Source organism: Diadema setosum, chromosome 13 (assembly GCF_964275005.1).
Source record: "Diadema setosum chromosome 13, eeDiaSeto1, whole genome shotgun sequence".
NCBI classification, from domain to species: Eukaryota; Metazoa; Echinodermata; class Echinoidea; order Diadematoida; family Diadematidae; genus Diadema; species Diadema setosum.
The window spans coordinates 20,853,334-20,881,296 of record NC_092697.1 but is presented as its reverse complement, the minus strand read 5'-3'; the positions used below and the strand labels follow the sequence as shown (position 1 = coordinate 20,881,296).

Below are 27,963 nucleotides of genomic sequence, written 5' to 3'. Positions count from 1 at the left end.
AAAAAGAGGCGGTGTCAGTATATCATCTATGACATTCATGGGTGTGAAGTTGAAGGATTCCCAACTCATGAAGCTGTAACAAGTTCATAAACTCATCGGCCATTGCATGTGAAGTGGTGAAGGTGGCTCCATCAAAATAGTGGTATGGCACGGAGCGCATAGTTTCGCCATTTATCTCTGTCGGGAATGGCCAGAAGCCGTAAAGATGAAGCTCGTCGCATATCGTTAGAGCGAAATTCGTGACGTAGAACCCTGTTGACAGGAAAATAAAACACATACCGACATACAGTATCGCAGTGATGGTTAGCGCTAAACTACAGGCTCTAATCCAAACAGACACAATCTTATACTGTTAAAATAAAGATAACTCAATCAACATTAATCAAACGAACTGATTATAAAGTGCCCTGTACGAGAGACAAGTCGGATAGCACTATATACTGTTGACATGGTTGAGACGTATAATAAACACGATAGACATGCTACATTTTGCACCCTCACTTTTGCTCCAGGAAAAAGAGATTCATATTACTGTATCATAAACATTACTCTCTACTCGGCTATATTTTTGTCCGATTCTTCTTTTTCTTTTCTTCACTTTAATGGATCACCAAAAAAAAAAAACAACAGAAAATAAGAAAGCGAAGTATCAAGATAACAGTTTGCGTAATTTTCCCCGGAAAAGAAAAAAAAGGTGGTCATACGTCATATTTAGTGATTATGCCTTCCTTCTTCCATTTTTACTTTCCCCGACCGTTGACATCACACACAGCAACGTTATATCTATTTGGAAGGTGATTTCATGTCTGAAGTGTTATTGAAATTCAAGTCCCACGAAGAATCATAAAGCACTTGATTTTGCCATATTGAATTTAATGCGAATGTCACTTCTTATTTGCAAATATTCATGAAATGCAGGATTAAGAATACAATGACTATGTATCCAGTCATTTTCAATCTAATTACAGAGCTGTTCATTTTTTCTTTACAAAGGAGATTCTCTCCAACAGTCAAATAGGATAGCCCTATTACTATTTAACAACCCACTTACTTTCTACTACAATCAGTGTTAACAATAAAAGGTTTCATAGTAAAGTCGATAAAACAATATTTAATACTGAACATACCCGTTGACATTATCTTGGTGAAATTCCTGTCCTTCCAAAACTGCCAAATTGCGTTGAAATGATTTGGATGACCAAGAACGAACTGGTTTTCAGTGTTGTTGTAAAGGAAAGAGGCATGCAGACACAAGTCCGTGTAACGATGACTGCCAAGACAGGGGAACCATAAAAACCCCGAGTACTCTTTCGTTTGCCGAAGAAACTCAGACACGTTTTGCTCACTGATAAGGCCACCAAACCTGCGTGAACGAACAGGGACAAAGTGAGTGAAGTATAACGTTTTACGCTCTAAAAGTAAAACGCCTCTCCTTGCTAAAATCGACTTGAGCGAATAGAGCGACATTCCACGTTACAATGAACTGCTTCTTGAGAGGGTTTGATTAGAATTTTCACAAGTTTTCACGAACCAGGGATAATGGCCTAACCAAACACACTTAAAAAAATATGGAACAAATCATCGGCCATATGCAAATGAATCCTGCACTCTCAAACAAAGTAGGTGGCTTTACAGATTTCAGGTGTGAGGGAAATGTAGTCCATGTCGCTCTCTCGTTTTTTCCGACATTGACCAAACCAGTTTAGGAGACATTACACATGGCCCATATTTGCAAATTAAAGACGATATAGTTTGCGTTGAAAGAAAGAAATAATTGGATCAAACAATCAGCGTATAGACCATTGTAGACCGGAGTCAATCATCCAATATTTAAGACAGATCATCCAATATTGGGTTTGCTACAGGAAAAACATGTTCTGACATCTCGCCTTTAACATTAGACATTGTTCGCAAATTGCGCAGCTTTATTGATATTAGAACTATGAGATTGTCGAGAAAAGACTAGCAGCCAATGAGCCCCACAACCACCTGCCCATTGGTGTGGTGTGAAGACAATAGATTACATTACGTATTTCTCTTGACTTTTCGCAATAATGGATTTCTCTACAGACGTTATACACAAAATTTGTTGGCAATATGAGGGTAAACATAGGGAGTCTGGAATACATACTATGTCCCATGTTTAACATAATTCTATATTTTGTACTACATGTACGGGCAGAAAGGTAATGAAAATTGAAGGAACATTACGATGTAAGCTACGTACACTGGTTTCACAATACAGTATGTCCCAAAATTAAAAGAAAAAAGAAATACCATGGGCAGTCTCTACGTTGATAACTTTCAGAATGATTAAACTGTATGAATGCTATTTCAGGGTCTAAGAATATATCATCTTACCTCTTACCTAAATTTTGCCGAAAACCCCGTTCAATTTGGTCAGGTGGTCACATAGTAATGTGGATCATTTTAAAGCATGCCATGGGTCTGTTTCTTCCAAGTTTAGCACTTGGATGCTCTTGAAACTGCATATCAATGTGTGAACACAATCCTTGACAATGAACAGAACTTGGAAGGAAGGGATTCCTGACATGCTCTACAAAGATCCTCGTTTCTCCTTGACCACTGAAGCAAATCGGATGGGGTTTTCTGTAAGATATGGTAATGACTAAAGCCCTAAAAGCCCCTTTTACACTTTCACGGATTGCTTCACGGATGACCACGGATCGTCATCCGTGGTGTTCCGGCATGCAAAATGTCTTTTTTCCTCTCAATGCCGGTGTGAATACGATGCCAACTGGATGTCTACACGGACAAGTACGGAGGCTACAAGGACAAGTACGGTGCCTACAAGGACGGACAAGGAACGAACGCGGACCACAGCGGAAACGATACGGAGCTAACACGGCCATATCAAGTAAGAGCACGGATGCAACTGGGTCCCTTCGCGGTCTTTACACGGATATCCCAAAAATGTTGACAGATAACATTTACTTTTGCCTTTGATGCCTACAGAGCTAATAACAAGCAAATCAGAAAATCTACAGCAGCCTACGTATGCCTCGGCTTGTCGACGTCAGGCAAATCTCTTTGTTGCAAACTCTCATTTTGCGGGAACATCACATAAACAAAGCAGAACAGAACAGAACAAATCAAAATACACAAACATACACACAAAAAAAAAAGGTCAAGAAAATGTGTGTGGGTCACTGAAGGTTTTCGTGAGACTATTATACGAACAGAGTATGAGGGGTTGCTGGCTGTACTGATGGGGGAAGATGTGAGCAAATTTAATGGACTTTATGAGCTTGTATTTACAAAATACACGAATTTTTCATCCCGGATGGAGCCGATGCTAATACGGACGTCCCGATGTCTTCGTGGATTGTCCCGGAATGAGTACGGAGGCAACACGGAATAGCCGGTGCCTACAAGGAAGGAATACGGAAGCAACACGGAGTAGACGGTGCCAACAAGGAAGAGTTCGTATTGATTTTCGTCCGTGATGTCCGGGATGAAAAATTAAGCAAGCTTAATTTTTTCCGCGGACATGCCGGATGATCAAGGATAATGCCGGATGACTTCACGGAGTCAACACGGTCATGCCGGAAACAGTACGGATGATCCCGGATCGACGATCCGTGGTCATCCGTGATGCGATCCGTGAAAGTGTAAAAGGGGCTGTACAGTTTCGTACCCTGCTATTGTATTTGGATTGATTCACTATTTTTAATGGTATCGTTGCGGAGGGTCCTGTTGTAATTTTTTTGGGATATACGGTATAACGGGTCAGAAGAATGAAGTCACTGACGGCGTGTATTATCATAGAAATCACACACGCACTTTTCTTAGTTGTTGATTTTTGTTTTCTTTGTACACAAGTATGAGGTTAGACAGTATAATATAAAAACAATGAATGTACATTTTGGCTTGCGAGTGATCACATGATCCCTTCCAAAATGTCATGTAACCAGTCCAGCAGAGCCCCGAAAGCCGATCTCAGGTCGGGTACCGTTTACACATAGACGTAGCCTGCCCGAGCCGACCGCAGGACATCTCCACAACTATACGCCCGCCTGTAAGGAGCCGGTCTCAGAACGCCCTAAGTTTTGTTGGACCAAGCGAGGTGTTTGACACCTCTTTGATTGGTCTATTTATATTTCACCGGGGCCATCTTATTCGCATATGTAACTCTAATCGACAACATAGTTGAATTTCGGATAAAATCAACCACGGATAACGCGTAACGGAGCGATATGGCCCAACAACAACAACATCACACACACACACACACACACACACACACATACACGCACAGAACACATTCGCGGAAAAAAAAAATGTGTTAGTATTCTAAGTTAATGTCTACCAGATTAGGTTGATTCCTGCTTTATCAAAGGGCAATTCCGAACCAGTTAAAATCAAAATGTACCAATACCCTGAAAATCGAATTTGTGTACATCTAGAATACACACACACACACACACGCACACACACACACACACACACACACACACACCCTCAACGGTCATCATTCACCTGCGATACTGTAGCACCTGAAAGTGTACGTATTTTGATAAATCAGATCATATCTATGTAACACTTTGGCACTTGTGCTCCGCGCGTCTAAGTTCTGCTCCGTAAGCGCCGGTACTGGTGCTACACGCTTACGTTTTTACGAATAATATCGACATTTCATGTCCTTATAGGGCACGCATTGCATATCACTATCGTCTAAGACGTAAATAATTGGAAAAAAAAATTATCGACAGCGCAATTGTTCGATTGAAAGAATCGGGTGATCGACTAGTCGATTTCAAGTCTTCTTTTTTTTGTATATTTTTAAAGATTTACATTAAACCCCAGTGAATAAAAATCGGAGTGACAAAAAGTTGTAATATTTTGCAGAGGTCATGTCCAAGTATATTCTACAAATATAGCAAACATAATACTCAGGGTATTGGTACACTCGTAAAGTCATAACAAAAGGTTAATGTTCATTCAGCACTCTCAGACGTACAATACTGTAACTCACCTCTTCAAAAATATACTTGGATTAAATGTTGTAAAGTTGCTCTTTGTACCTGCGTCTTTACTGTGCGCATTAATAGGAGCCGCGTTGCACCTGCAAATGACCAAAAAGGGGGAAATAAATCACAACACTTCTATACTTTTGTCTGAGTCCGGAGAGGCAGATTCATGATAAGCAATATAGACTAGCAATGCTTTAATGCGTAAAATAAACCTCACTGATGAAAGATGTAGAATAAACATTTTGTATGCTCTTGTTAAATTTGAGACCACACATTGTACAGTGTAACCATCCTTTGTTCTGGGCATTCCTATACGTTCAGAACTGAGTTTTCAGCAACTGTTGAGCAGCAGCAGAATACATCTTAACATGTAAACATCTGAATTTGCGGAACGACAGACACAATTTTATTTCAATGTCATGCAATAAGTGCTATCTTCTAAAATACGTTGGCGCAGGCAATCACGGCATGTTGATTACCATAACGCTAAATGGCAATTCGTCATGATTGTCAGCGGTGAGCAAACATGACACTCTGTTGCAGACGAGCTAACTTGAACTCGACATATCAAAGTGCATCTCCATGTTATGTTCAGATTGACATTTCAAAACAGATTCAAGGGAGACAGTCTGAATGACAGGTTCTTCTACGACTTGGACATGATGATAATTGCACACGCACGTGCATGGACTGTGTTCACATTGAACAGTGGAACTGCTTCCTTGACAGGTATGACTCCTGCTTACAGATACCGAACGCAAGGTTGTCTTTTCACTTACAGAGGACCTATTATATTACTATATTTGGTCAGGTATATTACGTTATCACCTTACCGTTAAATGATATCACTGTAAAATCATAGACAACGAAACATCCATGAGTTTGATACTATCAGTGAATTCATCCAGGGAGGTGGGCTCCCTGATTCATCACATCCACAACATTAAGCAATCTTATGAAATTATATGACGTTGAAATTGTTAAAATAAAGTCTGCTGTCTGGAAATAAGACTCTATAAGATCAGCGATATATTCATCATGATACATATCTTGACTCAACAAAACTACATTTTGTACCTTGAAGGGTCTTTGGCCTTTTCAGAATATGACCAAATGCCAAATATGTGACCAAAGTCATAAAGGACTTGATTCAAAGACAGGGAATTAGACATCTTACCGAAATACAAAATCAGCATCATCTATCTCCCTGCCACATGAATTATTTAAAAGGGAGCCACTGTTGCCGACTAGACTGCATTTCCGGAACCGCTTGTGTCTGAAAGGAGAAGCCTATAAGGGAGAGATAAATAGATGAGAATAATACATGCTATGAAAGGCTGATAAGTATGAATAGAGCCTCTTGATGAAAGAAATAAAAAAAAATGAAAGAGAGCAGGAGAAGTGTGCTGAAAAGGTTATTTTGGGATTGGGGATTGACGAGTTACAGCTTGGGAGTATCTCCCACATGACACTATTAGCTTAATAATGAGTGCCACGGAAATAAACGATTGTGGTGAACGCTATACAAAAATTGAGACTTTTTGCCTTGATGATTTTCATTCATTGCCGACAGGGCACGTTTTAGAAGTAACACGTCAAAAGAATGATGATTGTCATGGAGGACAACAATCATGGTGTATATTGTTGCGAGATCGGGACATTTTGCAATCAAGACTCTATCTTATTCGTTAATTCTATGTCATCTAGTCATATTGATCAATTTTAATCAGCTATCATTTCATTTTCCTAAATGTCCTCTTCTTCTTCGTCATGGTGATCTTCTCTCCTCTTACTGTTCCTTTATGCTCAGCACGGATGTTTTCATTCTTTAAATTCATCATCAACATCATCTTCCTTCTTCAAACACAACAAAACTTGCTCTCTTCTATTTGTAATTTTCTTACATTCCCAAGTCTGCTTTCTCTGTCGTTTCCTTTCCCTGTTTATCCATATCTCTCTTGAAATCATTCCATAACTTCAATGACAGAGAATAAATGGGGTAAATCTTTTCGATATGTAATACTTACATCTGGCAGGGTATTATAAACGGTGGCGTTCATATGAAAGTGCGTGCCATTGTTAAACTCATGGTACTGCGTCTTGGATGTAATGTAGAACCGTAAAGCACCGTTGATTTTCGTATTATGCTTGGATGCGATCACCATTTGAGGGCGCCGTTTGGGATCAAATAGAAGTTCTTCCCTATAAAACAATCAAAAATCATTGTATAATGCATATTCAAGTATGCTGTAAATGTGTACTACAGTTAAAGGGCTACAGATTATACTATGATCAATTATCATAATCCTTTCCTAAGATTTTCCTGGAAGCGTATGTTATCTATATATAAGATCATATCATCCAATTAGCTGCTGCGCAACAGTTAGGACAGGGGAAATTATTTGATTTTATTTTCATTAAGAGAAAGATAAGAGAGAAGTGTTTAAATATATCACTGTTTGGCAAGACGCCATTTTCTGACCCATCTGGCTTCATTAGACCCTGTTTCTGAATTTGAAGACTACTGAGCTGTTACTCACTTTGTAGAGAGGTTCATTTTACAACTGATGTAGTGACATTGCAACTCATATAGGGGGTTTGTTTGTTTATTTATTCACCGTATAAAAAAATAAAAAAATATAACAATGATACAATACAACTGGAATATATAACTGAAGAAAAAACAACGGACGGATGGGTAATAACCTTGGAATCAACTGAACCATATCTGATAGATATATTAGATATGTGGTATTTAAAGTCTGTGTATCACTCGCTCTGCTTTAATAGTTTTATTTACGAAATGGAGGAGAACGTAGGTGATAGCGTTCGGGTGAGAGTTTCGTTCTCAAGAAAAAATTACTGCGCAGACAAATTCTTGGCCGTGACAATCATTTCATTTACAGAACAAGTCTACGCAGAACATGCATGCAAAGTTAAAGAAGAAATAATGTTGATAAATATTAATGCATGAACAACAACAAAAGCGGCATATATGTTTTTCAGCATGGCAAAAATGTAAAATTATCCCGATTATATGAATCAGCGGCTCCTAGCTGTCTTCATAATGATACGCAAATTTATCGGGTTTTTTGTTTTCTGTGGGGAGGGGATGGGGAGCAATCCACGTTTCCCTCCAAAGAATTAAACCCACTCATCATAGATCGCGAATTTCATCTTCATTGCTCATCTCCTTACTGTTGTAAAGTTTCAACGTCGTTTATCATTTGTTTATTCGGTCTTCTTTAAACATTCACAGGGTAGCCTGATTCAGGGCCGAAGAGGTTTCACCAGTAAAAACAGTAACAATAAACACTATCACAAAACAGTAAAGCGAATCGAGAATTGAAAGATATTGCAGCAACCAGAAAAAGACAGTTAAACCTGGAAATGGTACAAGCATAGATATAAAACCATTGGATAAAAAAAAAACCAACAACACACACACAATAAGGGTAAAAGTATGGTAAAAGTAGCTAACATATATATTTTGTGTATATTTCGTTTTAGTACTTTTTAAGCACTCGTATCTATATTCTTATGAGAATGTTGTTGATTTGTCATAACAATTTCATTGAGAAATGAAACGAAATTAAACGCAATCGAACTGACTACTGACACCTTTCACCACTTGAAAAAGAAATGTGCTTACGACACCACCCAACCCCCCCCCCCCCAAAAAAAAAAAGGCGCAAACAAACACAAAAACAAGAAGCCGGTCACGAAGTTCGGAGTTGACTTTTATGACGGCTCAAATGATCATGATCGGAATATTGTTTGTGTGCACGTGCCTTGGAGATGAAACCCCAAAATACATGTGTGTTGGGTGGTTATAACACACTTTAGACTGATTTAGATGCACTTTGTAACTTGAATTGTTGTCTAAGGTTGTCTGTATACGCGGAATTTTCAAATTTGTGTTACCTTCACGTTATAAATGAAATTTGTTTGAAAACAAAATAAAATGAAGTAAGTTGAATTCATTTCTTGAACGGAATTTATGCATCACATTACCATTTTTTTTTTTTTTGCAAAATATAGACGACACTACCATTTTCTTAATAATTTCTTAGGGTAGACGTAGACTAAATCCCCGACAAGAGTAGCAAAGAGTGCGAGAGCAAATCATGTCATTTCGGCATTCTTTCCGCATCAGAGACTAAAAAAGTATCCTGGGGTATTACTGGGAATCTCTGCATATTGACTGCAGACATTCCTGGGAGTGTCCTACGAATCTGTTTGGAAAGGGCACGAAATAGTGTGGAAATGCTGATTGTAGCAGAACACCCTGGATACATTTATAGGATGACACCAGCAATGGTAAAATAATGTACTAATATAGGTCAATTAGAATGACCCTCCGACAACGCGGACAACATTAGGAAATAACGCACAATAAATTCCGCGCCAACGTTGCGATATTGTTTCCCTATTTGCCTGCTGGCCGTCATGTCTGGTTCTTCCTCCTCCAACTCCTGCATGGGCACTGATACCAGCCTCAGACTAATCAGACATCGCGACATCTTTCACCTCCATGGAACGACCTCGTTAGGACTTGCTGGGTGTCAGTAATAACTGTAGATGTATGCTATATTGATTGATTTTACAAAGGAAATGTAATGATTGAACGCTTGTTTTACAGAGAAGGATATGAATTATGAAAATGTTTTAACTTTTAACTGAAAATTAACATATTATGAGGAGCTAAAGGGTCTGCTTCTTCTTCCTTGTGGAGAAAGAATCTACGATCTTTGACTTTGTTTTCTTCCTTGGGTCTGTGGGAATGTTAACTTTCATCAGTCCATCACGTGTATTTCATTGGAATAAAGCATAAAAATAATCAGGTTAAAACCCTGCACGCTGCAACCTGCAGACTTTTCCATGTCGACGGCGCACTCGGTCGCTTGTAGGAGCAATTATAGTCCATGAGCCAGTTCACCAACCCACTCCCCCTCCCCCCGAAAAAAAATTAAAAATATATATGAATATACTGGCTATTTGTTTGCCTGATACAAAAACTCGCCAATTGTTAACATTGTTGAAGGTGGGTAAGATAAGTAAGACTGCTACCACGGGCATTAGTTACTGAACACAATAAAATTTATAACAATCGGTGTGACAATATTGTAAAAATTGAATACAACTTTAGTCACCAAATATCTGCGAAAGAGATTGCGGCATAAGATATTCTAAACCTTTTGAAACCACATTTTCTAATATTGTAACTATAATATTGTGTTCACATCACTTGTAGCTTTCTATCATCAATGACAACAAAAAATACCACAAATATAATAAAACAAATATTTTTGTCAACATTCATGTCTCGTGTCACGTTTTCACTTATGATGGGACATAAGGATTGTCCCTTAGGGTTGTAGCTTACAAACCATGTACATGTATATGAATGTGTACAGAAAATCATAAACAAGAGGTTAGTATGATTTCTTAGCTCTCACATTTTGCAATCAACCGTGGCTTTGTTATCATAACAACACGCACACACATGATGAATAATTTGACTACCTGCGCACAGTTTGTCCTTCACTTTAGAGCGGCTATTCACACAATCTTCAATGGATGACATATGTTACATAACATTTTTCACCAAACGCAATATCTGCCTGACACAAATCTGATGATCACAAAAGGAGTCAAGATCGAATGAAATACTCCATTTCATGACACGTTATTCCATTTGAAACTATGTCATCTGTTTTTATACATATGTGTGTATGTATGTGTATATATATATATATATATATATATTCTATACAATTAATATTACAATAAATTACCTCTTAAATGAATAGGTTTTGAGAAAAACAGATTGGCAGGGATATTTCTACATCTATTGACTAACTTGACAACATGCTAATCTCTTTAATGTTTGAAATATAATGTCTATCACAATTTTGTGTCTTCTAGGTATATTAAGATTCTTCGACATTGCCTCAGTTGAATTTTTTATTGAATTTTTTTTTTTTTTTTGCTGCGCTACTTATATAGATCTTCATTAAATAGAAATCATACCTTCATCGACCATTATTCTTATTATTGAGGGGGGGGGGAGACTTTATCCCCCGAAGCCGTCCCTTCCCTCCATGCAGAACATATTACTAAAAAAAGTGATGACTATAACTGCTGGAAAAAAACGTACAATCGTCAAAATGAAGTATACAAGTGTTTCACAAATATTCCTTTTCGACGATCACACCTGCTTTACATGATCTGGAGGGGCAGTAGTATTGCTTGTAAAGGTTTGGGTTCAGTATGAATTCACAGCAAATGACGAAGGTCTATCAAGGTATTTGCAATGATTCGGGGGGGGGGGGGAAGAAGATGCATCCACGTTAACAGTTATTTCTTCCTTTGCAATATTACCGTTTTTAGGGGGGGTTATCATAATCAAATTAACGATGCATCGTTGCAATATCAAACGCTTTCGTCAATTTAGAACATTCAATATTTTCTGAGATGATTACAAATTGTTTCTAGAATAACAAGGTTCCTATATGATGATATTTGACAGTCGGGTAGGATGGTTTGCAGATAGTTGACTAGTGAAGCAATAGAAAAAAGGGAACAGAACCTGACGTCCTGCCCACTTATATTTCAGCTGGAAATGTGGCAAGCCTAAATAGCACGATGCCAATGTCGAAGATCCAAATTTAAGCCCTGCTTTTAATAGTTATTTGTGTGTGTGGGGGGGATGGGGTCATGAAGAGCACAATGTTATTGGAGAAAAGAAATGTGAAATGGTAACAATCTCGAGTCTGTTAGCGCCGTACAAGTATTCGTCGATAATACAGATGGCGCTGTTCATCCTGTCGAGCTAGTGAGCCTTTTGTTTTTTGTTGTTGTTTTTTTTTTGCCAGGTGTCGTGCTTGTGAGCTTTATTTCCCTATATTATTTGCCTATGGTTTTGAGCTTGTGAACCTGGTGTACTGCGTGTCTAGCTCGGGGCCTGCTTTTATTCAGTGTCTGGCTCATGGATGTCGGCTTCTTGGAATGACCCCGGATGAAGAACATAAATGTGGGATTTTCCATCGTGGGCAGTCAAGACAATACACAACACGCGCAGTCTAGTGGTCAGCTTGTTGGTCACTTCTGAACATGCGTAATCCTGGTCCAAAGTCATGCACCTGGCTATTCAAAGAATACCATTAAATTTTGACACAGATGTCTATTTACGGGGTGGAGCATGCAGATGTAATATATTTCATTATTTGTTACTACGTAATATGGTGCTATAGAAATTTTACTTTTTCGTGGCATCAAGGGTCGTTCCTTCAGGAGATTGTGAGTAGAGCATTTTTCTCCTTTCTTCAGTTGCATGGCTTTCATCTAATCATCGGTCACTTATTGATTTGGAGACGTCCACTTTCCTCTACCGCATATGAGAGGAACTGTGAACTACATCTGGGCATCGTGCAGATGAAATGTGCAACAATTACTAATATACCATCACTCATATTATGTTGGGGGAAAAAAGAGAGAAAAGGAAACTTATGTGTTGCTGATTATGTGGTGATGATATGGCTCAGTCGGTATAGCACGTCTGTCTTCATATCTAAAGGACCCGGGATCGATTCCCTAGTCTCACTGAGTAATGTTGTGTCAAATCATACCGTCCGCTCTTGTAAGAGGCAAATCACTTTGTCCCTCGGATAGGACATAACATTGAGGTCCTGTGTATGGGAGTCACAACTCATGCACGTAAAATGCCCAGCTTCATTCATTCATCGCAAAGAGCAGGATGCTTCCTGACCCGGTGAAGTGGCCAACACCTACCCACACAAAAACAGTGCGTTTATCTTCAAGCATGAAGCCTGCACTATGGAAGAAGAGGATGTATCGAAACTCACCTGAATTTCATAAGTTCTGCCTTATTTGGTGTCCATGGTTTTGAAAGTAATTGCTTGAAGAGGTAAACCTTTTCCGCCTCCATTTTAGTGAATCTCCAGAGCTTCTCAGAGACTGAAAGATTCCTGTAGAAATTGAAGACAAAATAGGTTCTTCAGCTATGAAATTATTTTTTACAATGTCATTACAATGTTGTAGAGGAGTCATACTCGGATCAAGGATCACAACGTTTATGCATAAAACCCGCGGAGGCTGAAGATTCGTTTGTGGAGATGGGGACTTGATGGGGGAAATGCCAGTTTAGATTTACATCAAGTGAGAGATCTGGTATATCATCGCTCTCAATTATCAGGCCTAGGAATATGAAAGTTGGCAGCGAGTCATGCAATTATTCATTGGTTTTCAGATAGCGGTTTGTTAACTCTGAACAATTTCTAACGTGTCGCTACGACGTATATGTAACACAGACGAATTCCGGCTTCAGTTGCATCGGTGTATTACTGATATATTGTTGCTATGATACAAATAAAGCGCTCGAAGGAACGTGATGTCCTCGGTATAAGATCTAGTAATTTATTAATTAATTAATTTATTTATTTATTCAGTTTTATTTCAACAGGATAGCCCCATCAGTATAGGCAGGTACTGTTATTCCTGGGGCCCTATCTTTCCCTCCCTCTCCCCCTATCTCTCTCTCTCTCTCTCTCTCTGTCTGTCTTTAATATTTTCGACTACCCTTTTTCCCCTGTATGTACTAGCCAATGCCAAGCAATCGAATATACACATGATATCTATCGTGCATTCGTGTTTATTCGTTTTACCATACAGAGACGTATATCAGCACTGTAGGCATATCTAAAATTAAAACATGAAAAATGTTGGGGCAACAAATGATGCAATTAAAACATAGACTAAACAAGTTACTGTATCATTTAATTAACACACACCGTTCGAAAGTCATTCTGTGTACTGTTACTTTTCTAGAGCACCTGCACAACGCATGTACAACACAGGTTTTCATTGAAATGTCGTATTGGTACTAGGAAAACAAGTTTTTTCTTCTCGCTTGATGTGGCCGCCTTTCTCTATACATGTAATAATCAAAATTCTGTAAACGCCTGTCAATCTTTGTAGCCACGTAAATGGCCATTGAATCTTAGATGACAATCATGCTAATGTTACACGAAGACAGCTGAAAACAAGGCACATAGGAATATTGCCGACTCTCTCTCCCTCCCTCTTCCAGCCCCTCCCCCCCCCCCCTCTCTCTCTCTCTCTCTCTCTCCCCTTTCTGTCTCTCGGCTATCTTTTTTTTTTCCTGGTGATACTCTTATTTCATCAAAACGAATAACGAAAATGGGCTACAATGAAGAACATTTCTTCGTTTTGAAAATAGTACAATTTGAAGAACGCTTCCTTTAGTCGGTCCGCGAAATCCCGACGTTTACTTTACTCCCACGCATTTATACATGTCGCTGGAAGAGGAGCCGTGCAATATATCAGCAAATGCATTACTGATGAATAAATGGAGAAACTCCATTTAAAGTCACATTCCAACTACCACTAGAACAATTCGATTGCATGTTTCGTTCTGTCCATGATTTCGAATTTCATTCTCATAGGTATTATTCTACTTGTCTCAGAATTGGAAGTACTACTTAAAGTAATTTGTTCCCAGGCTTATTGCTGCTTTTAGCTTTACAACGGCTTCTTGCTGATTGTTCGCGAGGAGTCCAATTGCGTCTGATTCAGTGCAAAGCTTTCCAACTGTGTCTCTGGATGTCTTCTTTGTCACGATACTACGCCTTATGAGTGATGCAAGAGGGAGAAATTTTCAATTCAGTTCAAATCTAATTCAGTTGTGCTTTATTTCCATCCAATAACTAAAGGTAATACAAAGACGAAGCATAACACATTATATTTGATAAATCGTATTGTAAACTTCACGTTAATGCAATCCCACTTAGCTGTGTTGTAGTCACGAGTACTGGTGAGCTTGTTACGAGTGTCAACTTGTAAAAGCTGAGTAACATTGCTTTTAGTCCGAGCGTTCAATAGGTGCTCTACGATACACGCCCGGGTGAATGCGTTATTTGTACAAATAAAACAGTGCAATACGAATAATGCCGAGTGGGATACGACTAAGTCATTCGAATGGTGGGGAGTTTGGTGAGAATTATGATAACTTACGCATGAGTAAGACGGACCTTTCTACTAGGTGTTACAAAAAACATTTTCCACTTTTGATCCTTAATAGTTAAAAAAAAAAAGATATACATCAGATAACACTGACATTGACATAAGCAATACCTGAATAGTGTACAATATTGTTAGAGGAATTTAAAGATTAAAGCATAAATCACGTTCATTACATTCAAGATTAATTTTGATGTTAGGGTTCAGATTTTGCTCCATTTTCAACCCTCTGTACAAAACTTCAAATTTGCACAGGGCTTAATAGGTGTGTATGGGAGTGTGTGGTTAACACCCAGACAATGGCCATTGTTGAGTGTTTTATAATTTATTCATGTGGAATTCCACTATCACAGCTATCTTTATTCATTTTCTATTGATCAAATATAACACACAATTACACAATCAAACGAAAAAATATTCACATGATTACACAAAGGAGCATTGAACATAAAAAACCAGGTATTTTAAACACTGATATCAAATCTCCTTTTCTTTTTTTATGCAGAGGGAGCTGGGGTTTTTTTTTTCCTGGCGATAAGATATTCTAATTCTTTATTACATTTCAGAAAAGCCAAGAGACCTTCAGTTACAGGAGAATTACCTTGAAATTTGCAAACATAAATGTAGTATTTTAATATAAGAAAAATATGAGTTAGAACTTTTCTGAAAAACAGAACATTGCAGAAGGTTTTATCTTTATCTTTATCTTTCACATTAATCATCTTAATGATAGCATTCCAAATGGGCAAGACTCCAGGACATTCACAAAATATATTAATAAGTGTTTCATGGTCTTTGTTACAAAAGAGAGCAATGAGGAGATTTTTTTTTTCTTTTAATTTTGAACAGGAAGTCATTGAAAGCAATTGTCCTATGAAAAATCTTGAAATAGAACGCCCGTAGGCGAGGATCTATTGTACATTTGAAGTTGGTCAAATGAGTTTTCTCCCAAATTATGCTATCACGTAAAAAAAAAAAAAAAAAATAGATTGATTTTTCTGGGATGCTTTCATCAACAACAAAAAATCATAAAAGAAGAATTTTTTGGATTTTGATCTTATGTTTCTATTAAACCAAATAACCTGAGAGTGTTCTGAAATAAATGCACACACACACACACACAAAAAAAAAATCGTCCAAATTTTTAACTAAAATTTTATCTGTAGAAATATTCCAAGCTCTTAAAAAGTCTGCAAGCTGTGTACATTCCAAAGTATTCAATATATTTTCGGGAGCATACGATTTCCATAATGATTATATCTCTCATGTCATTGAACTGTTCGAGTGCAGAAAAGTCAATAGTCTTCCAGATACTATCATAATTATCGTCCAAAACGGGTTTGACCCAAGACATTTTTGGTGTGTCATTCAAAAAGCATATCGATCAAACATTCAGACCACATTCACTATAATCGTTACAAAAATAGTTCCTCTTCACTCTGTCTGTTCCCCCGTTTCTAATGAATGTCAAAGAACATTTTGTTGAGATCTTTATAAAAATGGAGGGGAATTTTAAGACAAAAAAAAGAGTAAGCAACTGTAGCAATGATAATGTTTTTCATCATGAACTGTAATGTATGCAAGCACATGGAAACATGGGCCTTCTTTTTTCATGTGCATGCATTTTCCCCTTTACCATGAATTCAGAATAGCAGCGCCAAGGCAATCCATCATGAATTATTAATAAAGCATCCATGTGCCTTGGAGCAAGAGACCAGAAGCGTAGTCAGAAGAGCTCTGAAAAGGTGATATTTATGTCCATTGTTCAGGGCAATTGTAAGCACACACTCACAAGCACACCACTGGTTCCTACGTAAAGTTCAGGTTTTGTACAGAGGGTTGAAATTTGACCAAACTTTGGAACCAAACTTCAAAATTAATCATGGGTTTGATGAGACTAATTTATGCTTTCATATTCAAATCAACTCCAACTAAATTGCACACTATTCAGTATTACTCGTATCAATGGCAATGTTATCTGATATATCATTCGAACTATTAAGGATCAAACGTGGGAAATGTTTTTTGTAACACCCAGTCATGCCAGTGCCAATAGTTAGGAGCTTGGTGCAAGTTTTGTTCAGCTCCAAACGATGACATTGCGAGCACTTGAAGCTGGGACGTTTCTACTTCCGCAAGATGGTTTTCGGCTGTATTTTGGCTGTGTTAGAGGAAATTGTAATTTCGAGTGGGTGCAGTATTTTCCAAATGGACCTCCTCTTCCATTTGTCTCTACTCGTCAACATGGTATTGTATTCTTTTCAATCTCTCATAGGTTAATTCCTACCTCTGTCTGTCATTCCTTACCTGAGATCTGTTTTCACCTTCTGGTCCAAAGTTCAGAACTTGCTGACCCTTCTTATTTTAATCTTTCATCTCCACAATCTTATCTTTCCTTTTCCCTTGATTCTCTGCATGTTTTGGAATATGATACGCCGTAGCACTATGCTTATTTTTTGTGTGTCCATGTACGTTTAGCTTTTGTATTAAAGATAATAATTTCGATCAGGTATGGTTATTTTGTGTAGGGGTATACGTCAGGAGTTCGGCACCCACGAATCGTACAGCCCATGTATACAGCCCGTGAGTCATACAGCCTGCGAGTCATACAGCCTATGAGTTCGTCACTAAGCAAACGATGAACACAAGACCGAAACATTAAAGGGGAAATCCAGTCCAAAATGAGTTAGACTGATAAGAAAGAGTAAAATCTTACAAATTCAAGATTTGACTGAAATCGGATAAGAAATATGGAAGTTATGAAATTTTGAAGTTTTGCTAATTTCTGCAAAACATTTCTTGTACATTGGATATGATTATGCAAATGAGTGAGCTGAACATGTCATAACTCACAATTTTCCATTTGATCGTGTACAAATAATGACGAAAATTCGATGTATCTGCCATTTAAGTCTGAAACATGATGTTATTCCTGGTTGAATAAGTTCAGAATAGTTATCAGTTAGATAAACCAGGATTTGAGCCTCGGGCATAATTGCGTTTGAATGAAAAAAAAATGGAAATTTCAAAATCTTATGTACAAATCAGATCACGTTATGAGGGGATGACATGCTCACTTTGCCATTTGCATTTAAAAGGATTTTCCCTTTAATCCCCGTGTTGTAATGTCGAACTCGTGGGCTGTTTTTACCTAGTTTCAAACTCAACAGCCTTATTTGCCTGGTGCCTAGTAATGGGCTGTATGACTCATGGACAATTTTTCAACGTCGAACTCGTGGGCTGTATGACTCGTGGGTGTCGGTCTCGTGGGATGATCACGTAGGATTGATGGCATCTCATTCGGTAACACTCTAATACAGACTGTTGACTCGGCCAGGAACCTCGATATAAGACTTGATAGGCATTTGACTCATGTGAATGAAATTTGCCAAGCAGCTCCGTTTGCTTTGCGCAAGATTGGAACAATTCGTCAATTTCTTTCTTAAAGAAGTCAACAGAAAGATTTGTTCATACTGACATTATGTCTTGTCTTGATTTCTGTAATGGTATTTTTTATGGTCTACCGAACAATGGAATTCAAAAGTCCCCAAAACTCTGCGGCTATATTGGTTACTCGTGCTCGACTTACAATGGTCAAGTAAATCCAGTTTTAAAACAAGGGCATTGGCTGCCGGTAGAACAGCAAACTGATGGCAAAATTTTAATCATGGTGTTTATGCGCTTGCAAAAATTTGACCCTACCTATCTACAACAGTTAAGAGCAGAATATCGTCCTGCAAGAATTCTTTTATCCAGCCCCACAATATCGACAAATGTTTACAGTTCAACAAACAAATTCCCCACGCATCCAGAACAGGTTGAGACAGTGGATCATTTTAGGAGTATTTTGAAAACGTAGGCGAATTGCTTTTATTTGTGAATGGATTAGGCTTTGTGCTTCATATCAAAATTTTGTCCCTCTTCATTTTATGTTGTTTCCTCGTCTCTCTCTATCTCTCATACATGAAGGCACCTATATATTTTCCTTATTTCTATGTTTTTCTTCAATATGGTATGTGATATATTATCATTATCATTTCTTTTGATGTAAATGATACATTTATCTGACTGGTAAGAAAGAGAGAAGTTCGATATAGTTTCCACCTGGTAGAGGTAGAGCTGAGAACTTTGAACGGCGAAATTTTAATAAATTTGTATAAACTTTGTTTTTACATGTAAGAATAATTTTGTGATCAAGCAGCATTTATTGGGTGGAATACATTTTCACTTTATTGGTGTTCTTGTGAATCTCGCGCTGATATCGAACGAATTTTTATTAAAGGATACCATTAAAAACAAGAGCACTCTGAGAGAGCAGAACTCCACCAAGCAGTCGTGATTGACATATCGCCATTTCGTAGGCGGTGTCTTCAACACAACCATAGGGGATAGGGACATCTATACACAATACACTTGGTGAAAGTCTGATCACCCGTTCTTGGGTTATTGAGATATTAAACTTATTTCATGTCTTTTATGACCCCATGACCGTGGACCTTTGACCTCATAAACCCCAAATTAAACTCTTTCTTTCTTACTTCATCATAAACACACCCTGCAAAATTGGTGAAAATCTCTAGTCCGTTTTTTACTTCCTGGAGATGAAGCTTATTTTGTCTGTTCCTTATGACCTCTATGCCGTTTGACCTCCGACCTCATGGCCTCCAACTTGAATTGTTTCTGTCTTATGTACTTTATTATAAACACACCCTCAAAATTTTATGAAAATCCGATCATCCGTTCTCAAGTTATTTAGAGATTAAGCTTAATCCACGTCCTTTATGGCCCTATGGCCTTTGACCTTTGATCCCAAGGCCCCCAATTTCATTGTTTCTCTCTTAATACTTCAATGTGAACACACACTGCAAGTTTGATGAAAATTCGATCACCCCTTCCGAAGTTATTGTCGGAGATTCATTTTATGTCCTTTATAATTCAGATGACCTTTTATGACCTTCGATATTTGACCTCGTGGTCCCAAAAAACTATTGTTTCTTTCTTATCTCATTATAAACACACCGTGCAAGTTTGGTGAAAATTCGTTCATCCGTTCTTAAGTTATCTTGTACGCAAACATACAGACAGACTGACAAGCAGACACAGAGACAAGCATTATACTGAACCGAAAATAATAACCTTCACCGACCGTAGGTTTCACCTACTAGCAGAGTCTACTTTCTTTATGCATTTTATTCATTTCTTTATTTATTTAGTTATCTATTTATTTATGTATTTGCTCGTAATCATAAAGACAGGGTGGCACGTTCACAAACGTGGTCTTACATGGGGCACTATGATATGAAATAAAGAATATTTCAAATACAGAATCCTACAACGCAGACTATACAAACATAAAATACAAAGCAACATACACAAACATCAAAGGTATTGTATAGTATTGATGAAGATATAATATCAATATTGATGGATTATCTTTAACTGAAGTAAGATCTACTAAATTTTTAGGAATCACAATTGACTCGAGTTTAACTTGGAACGATCACATTCATAATATCCACACGTCTGTCTCAAGAACTGTAGGAATTTTATATCGACTGAAAAACTTCATTTCTTAAAATTCCCTGACTATTCTATACAATGCATTGATCTTACCACATATCACATACTGCAATATCGTTTGGGGAAACTGTGGCTCAACTAAAATTAATCCAATTCTTACTCTCCAAAAACGTGCTGTACGTTTGATTACCAATTCCCGTTACTTATCCCCATCCAATCCCCTATTTCGTCAACTAAAAACATTGAAAATTGAGGATCTTCACACCTTTCAAACTGCTGTTTTTATGTATAAATATACATTTAATTGTCTTCCAAAAATTTTTGATGGCTTCTTCACTCCAAATTTCACCGTTCATTCATATCCAACACGTCAGTCGTCCGATTACCATCTCGAAAACCCCAGAATCATTTTAGCTCAAAAATCTTTAAAGCACAATGGACCAGATATTCGGAATTCTTTACCCCCTAATTTAAAACAACGTACGTCGTTGAACATTTTCAAACGAGACCTAAAAAACACCCTCATAATCCAGTATACTTCTGACACATAAATATTCATACCACCAGGTCAACAAACACCCTAAACAATGAGTTCACGGCCATAACTGAAGTAACATTCACCTCATCACACTGATACACAAAATAACACTCAACGTGCAAACCAAGATTCATCCCAACACAATGCACACCGCACTGCACCGCACGCCCTTCGCACAATACTTCCCACTCAGTGAGTGGCAAGATTTTCTTTATGTATCTCTTCGTTGTGCCCTTTGCACAATTACCCCCCACTCAGTGAGTGGCAAGATTTTCTTTATGTATCTCTTTACCTGGGACCATCTTCCTCGTCAAGCTTAGCTTATGATGATGGTCCCCTGCATTTCATTTTTATCATTTCCTATTGCTTCCTTTCATATATGATATTCGTTCTTAAAAAAAAAAATGTATGTAAGATCCAAACGTTACGAATATTAGCTGTGTAAATGACTATGTAAGTATTTTGTTGATTTGTGGATTTGTATTGATTTTGAAATGCAGAAATAAAAACTGAACTGAACTGAACTGAACTAAGATGAGAATTGGGCTTTTAAATTTTTGCGAGATACCACGATACCACTTATGAAATCGTACAGAACATGCCATTGTAAGAGGAATCCAAAGTTTATTAGATGAAAATCGGCTTTGGAATCGCTGAGATATCCAAAAACAAAATAAAACAAAGCGATCCTAATAAAAGGTGGGTCCCGCCCTTTATTAGGAATGCTCTGTTTTGGCTATCTCAGCCATTTTAAAACAGATTTTCATCAAATAAACGTTGAATCCCTCTTGGAATTACATGCTCTTTCATAATTAATGAAAGGTTTCTCATTATCTCATAAAAAAAAAGAAACCTGAAATTAGGTCTCAACCAAAACTATACACTCCCTTTAAGCTGATTAGGTCTACATGAAGCGGAAAAAAAAGGAAAAAATATATAGTAGCTGCAAATGTGTGGGATAGTGTGTTTGTACGTGTTTCTGTACGCGTGAATGTATACAATGAAAGTTGGAATGCTTGTTCATGTCATAGTTACAACAAAACAAGCTTTGGAGTGAGGTGACAAGGAAGAGGGTCCGTCTGGGGTGAGGAAAGGAGAAGGGTGCGGACAGGAACATGAACACCCGGCTGTTTCACGTAAATTATGAATAGGACCGATCTAGAGGTTCTGTTTTAAAACAGTGTGGAAATCGGTTCTAGTATCATGAAAAGTGGGCATTACACGCTTGAAATATGTAGAAAAGTAACAACGAGAGCTTGTTTTTCCACCAACTATAAGACGTACACCATTGAGAAAAAAAAAATGTTATTTGCGACGACAATACCGGAACACTATCTAAACATTGGTTGAGCACTCTGAAAAAGAAAAATCGTACCAAGCTCGCTTTCACTTGGAAAAGGTAAAACTCTCTTTATTTTGCCAGAGTTGTCCCGTTTCACACAAAGGGCTTTTAACGACTCATTGCGAATGCTGCTCAAATTAAATTAAAGATTACCTTCCACAATTCGCCACTTCAACTCGGCTTTACAGTGGGAGCCTGGCTTTAAAAAAGAAATCAATTCGTCTGAACGTTAATTCCCTCTATTTACAGTCTCTTATGACTTACATCAGTGCACATCAAAGAATGACTTGCCATTTCTTTATGACAGATTGAAATGAAATGCATAAACACGACACGAAATAAAAGATACCACAAACCATGGAAATACAGGAGACACGTATCTTGAGTTAGTGATAACGTATGATATACTTTATCATTCATTCAAAGCATTCATTATCCATCATCATATTTATGAAGAGTTCCTTTCTTAAAGGTACTAAATAGTCCATTTTCCATGAAATTGGACTTTTTGACAGAAATATATTCATTCTAAGTAGTCCCATACAGCACACTCTTCAAAGTATTGAAATTCGTGGGCGAAAATGGAGAAGTCAGGCAAATAAAAATTAGTTTTGCTCTATAGTGTGCTAAATCAATTTCTTTGGTTCCAAAAGGTGCAAAATTTAGCACGATCCAATCAAAAACCTGTGTGCATACTTGTCTGGAATTTAAACCAAGAGGGAGGCCAGACTGGCTAGCTTTCTGGGGATGACTTACATACATTACTAGTACTTCATTATTGGCTCTGAAGTGTTTCATTTCTATGCATTTATTAAGCGTTTTTATTCTGGCTAGGCATAATGCATGTCTAGAGCAGACTGTAATGTCCTCCTCAATCATGACAATGCATCACGCTATTATTTATTAAGCACATTTTGTTGCCTTGTTATCATACAAACTACTCGAAAAACAAAATACATGTTTGCTAATAGATACCTGTTATCTGCACTTGGCTTCGAAGGACGAAGTTTAGATGCCTCGTTAAAATTCTTCAGGACGTCTTTGGATGAAGTTCTAAGTTGGTCGCCGGGCACGATTTTCTGCACGACTCGCCGTATTACTCGGACTACTTTCACGACACGTTTTGGTTCCTCCATAGCTTTGGCGTGATCCTCTTTCGGGCTTTTTGCCAACACAACGTCCATCGTCCTTCGTATAAAACAAAAAACAAAAAAAAATAACATGAATCCTACGCACATGCTATCCCGACAGTCGGGGAAAGATGTAAGGTTCCTATCATTTCTTCTGAAGTGTGTGATCCCTTGAAACAGGCCAAATGATAGAGTGTTGTAAATGCATAATTCTTCATTCATTAGTGAATATGAATGAAAATGATGTGTTTATGATCTGCTTATTGGTACTTTACTAAGGCAAAACGTGTAGTTCTATGACTTGTTGTAATCCAATTTCTAGATATCAAAGTTTGAGGTCTTGATCTTTCTTGGTTTATTTCATTTTTTTTTTGTGTGTGTGTGTGAGAGAGAGAGCTACATCTATCAAAACGCTGGGGTGGCATTATAACACTTGAACACATTCCGCGTTTTAATAATGAGTTATCGAATCTGGAATTTTGAAAACGAAACCCCTAACGTTACAGAGTGTGTGTCAACCACCATGTTTAATACCTCAGCCATCTATTTCAAGAAAGTTATGTAGGGCCTATATTTTGAAGGGGATTGCCGCTGAAATGTGATTTCATGTAAAGGTATAAATCCTATAATGTTTGTGCTGTACTACATCAAAATTATTCATCAGTGACGTTTATGTTTGTATAAAATATACATTTACTTACTCTATTCTACCCTTTGCAAGATCATTTCTCGACTCATGAGACATAAACTATAGTGAAGGGCATTGGTGTATGAACAGACAGGGGAGGCATGAGGGTAACTGCATTTTCATGCAGAGTATATCAGCTGAAGATTTCTCCGAATCACCCTCAACTGCGCACATCGGAATTGAATGGACAATGCTAGGCGAATCGTGCCAACGCCTCCTCCTGCTTTTGCTGTGTTAGCAAACGCGTGAAGCATGCTCTAGCAACGTTAGGTACGAAATGAGTTTGAGGAGACAACCTCATTAACATTTTCCCTCCGGCGCGTTTTTGAATGCACATTGTACTACACACGAACACAGGCATTTACTCGGTGAAGCAATGGGCGATTTCCAGAGTCTTGGCTCAGAACTGCCTCCGGCTGGTACGGTTGTATTGCTAACATGCACTGTATACTAGAATTCCATTGAAACAGACAGGAGACTCATACGTAAACATCCTTTTTTATGTTCGTGAGGACAGTTCAATAGCATCTATATGCATGGCATAAGGAAGTAATGAAACTGTTGATAAGAGGACAAATCCAGAACATTGTAATGAAATATTCATCGAGGACGGTGATATTCATTAGTATTACTTCCTCACCCAGATAGTACACGTGATATTCATGGCGTTATCCGTATTCTTTTTTTTTTTTTTTTGGATAAGAAACAAGCTCTGAATATTGGAACTCACTTCCTAACGATATAATAACAGCAAGGACTTTGAATTCATTCAAGAATAAATTAAAATCATTTTTATTGAAATCTTATAATGTACAACTGATTTAGGTTTGCTTCATTATCTCAATCAAGTCATCATTTTTTACATGCATTAATCAATTTCACATGGATTATTTTCTATTATTAGAGAAAAAATATTCTGTCAAACATAAGTCCTCCTCAGATGTTACTATTATTAAACCGTATATCATTGTGTCTATTCTCTCCTCTTTATGATGTCTGTTCTTCTATATTCTTACCGGTATATGTATCCAATTTTTCGCAATATCAATCCAGGGTCCGTCTCATCATTACTCTTACATCATCCCAGTTTGCTTGTATATCTACGATGGCGCGTGTTGTAGTTTCATTTTTTCTTTTTGTTTTCCTTCTTTCTTTTTTTCCTTTTTTCTTTCCTTCCTAATTTTGATTTTATGTCAGTTGACATTGGTTTCATTGATTTTGTTTCATATATCTGTTTGTAGTTTCATTAAGCCATTATTCGTTCTCTTAATGTATTTCTGGGGGTCTCTCCATATCGTACAAGCTTTGCTTTTTAGTGGAACCCTCCATTTCCATTCCCATCTTCGTACTTTGCATATGTATATAAATGCAATTATGTTGTTACTCATGATCACATGTGTTTTGTTTAAACGTTTTTGAAATTATTACAGATATGTTCTGTTAATGCATTGTATATAATTTTCCCTGTTTATTTAATGGAAATGAAAATAAATTGAGTTGAATTGAATTGAATTGAATTGAATTGAATCATTCCTCTATGTATTGTTTATGAGTGTGTTTTTTTTTCTTGTACTTTTCCATCTTGCTCTGATTTCTCAGCTTGCTTGTTTTTCTTTCCCCCCCCCCCCTTCTTACTTCCCCTTTTCTCCCATTTCTTTTTCTTCCTCCACCTTTCATCTTTTTGATTTCTTAAATCTTCCCAGTTTTCTTTTTTTTTTTTAGTTTGTTCAATTGTTTTTGGATATTATAATAAACTCCAAATAGGTAAAACATCAATTACCACTTTCACTAAATATAATACATCGACGCACACAAGGGATTAGATAAAGGAGAGTAGCAGATACTTATTATTGTTTGAATTCCCCCTTCTCTCTCTGCCTCTCTCTCTCTCTCTCTCTCTCTCTCTCTTGTCATGTATTTTTCCCGGTTTCTACCTCAACAATATAATTTCTTATCCCATTTGTCCATTCCCTACTAAACCAATCCACTCCTTAACACTATGTCAAAAGAGCAAGCCTATTCAATTAACCAATGTGAGTACGCATGCAGGTAAAGACGGTTTTTATTCTTTCAGTGTCATTACAATCTCATTGCCGATCAATTTTTGCCAGGTATTCTACGAAGGCAGTATACACCATGGTAACCGACACGGCCTCGTATTCCATGACAATTTCACGCGGAATTTCTTTTGTTTTTCAGTGGTAAAAGATTGTCCTGTACCATGGCGTCCCATTAGACACACAGTATGCCTGTGGCACGTACGCCATAGGTTTAATTTGCCACGCTTGAGTGTGAGTGAGAAGTAAAGAGCGCGAGAGAGGCACTAATTCATGGTACGAGCATTAGCAGAAATACAGTGATGATCGTCCTAGTGTAACCGTAAGTCCCGGCAGCCTATTTAATTCTCTGTGGAAAAGCAGCATTTCATCATAATGCATTTTACATGTGCTCGTAGATCTTCAGTTCAGTTCAATTTAATATATTTCGATCATCAACAAAAATAGTAGGCCTTTATAAAAGTATGCATGTATCAGTTCATAAAATTTAGCAAAATGAAAAAAAGTACAGATCCTGCAATATGATACAATACATGATATGTATAGGGGCCTACAGATAACTATATACATTGTATCTAGAAAAACAATGCACACTTTGCAGTAGAAAGATGTTTTTTATGTATATATAAATGGGCATCAATCAAGATAGGCATCTTCATTGATGCCCATTCATAAAACAGTAATCAAATGGAATCATTATGACTGATGAAAAATGATGTTGTTCGTATGTTGTTACTCTAGTTACTACAAATGATAGACATAGATAGGAATTGATACCAGATGTAATGATAAGATTCACGCAGATGCTGCAGACACTTCAATCTGAGTTCCCGTTAATTTGAAAGCGGTCATTAATGGTAGGGTGACATGGTGAACATGGGTGATCCTAATCCCCATGGAGCAGGGAAAAGGGAGGTAGTTAATTAGTATACATGAGTTGGTAGCCGTGGCAACAGTACCACTGAATTCGCAAACAAGAAGTAGCTGTATTTAAGACTTTTTTCCCATATATCTGCCTTCAGAATTATTCTTATTCGTATCATCCTGGTGTCTAGTGCAACCCTCACTAGCATTTTATCAACGTCTGTATTTTCCGTTGTTGATTGAAACTAATGACAACGGGTGTGTATATGAATACAGCAGAGAGAAGAAGACTATGCGGTGATATGAGTGATGATGACGACAGATATGAATGAACTTATGAAATGACATCGGCTCCTTAAAAATCATCAATAGCAACTTTGCAACATGTACAATTATTGCGGCTCGTGTTTCGTGTAACTCTGATTCAGTTCTCATTAAAAACACTCCTAGATAGTGGCTCACTTCTCTTTAGTCGATTTATCGGGTGTGGTATCCAGCTGCATATTGATCTGTCGACCGATGTCGCCACGAAGAAGGGGCAAGAGTTGAGATCGGGTCATCTCTCGAGACATGTCGTAGTCGGACGGCGCTCGGAACACGCTAATGGCAATGCATCCGAGACCAATCCATATCGTCATGACCACGAGTCTCTTCAGCGAACACAATCTTGTATTACCCTGGGGGAGAGGGAGAAAGAAAGAGGGTGGAAGGAGGGGGCGAGGAAGAAAGAAAGAGAGAGAGAGAGAGAGAGAGAGAGACAATGTTTAA

General features: G+C 37.7%; 1 protein-coding gene across 1 annotated transcript; it reads right to left on the bottom strand.

Moving 5' to 3' along the window:
• Window positions 1-13: 13 nt before the first annotated feature.
• Window positions 14-27,884, bottom strand: LOC140236472 (alpha-N-acetylneuraminide alpha-2,8-sialyltransferase-like; the record flags this gene model as incomplete). Its single annotated transcript, XM_072316397.1, has 8 exons — window positions 14-252; window positions 1,128-1,363; window positions 4,997-5,086; window positions 6,172-6,284; window positions 7,022-7,196; window positions 12,863-12,985; window positions 23,432-23,644; window positions 27,658-27,884. Coding segments are annotated over 8 exons (1,407 nt in total), but the record flags the coding sequence as incomplete, so codon positions are not given.
• Between the last annotated feature and the right edge of the window lie 79 nt (window positions 27,885-27,963).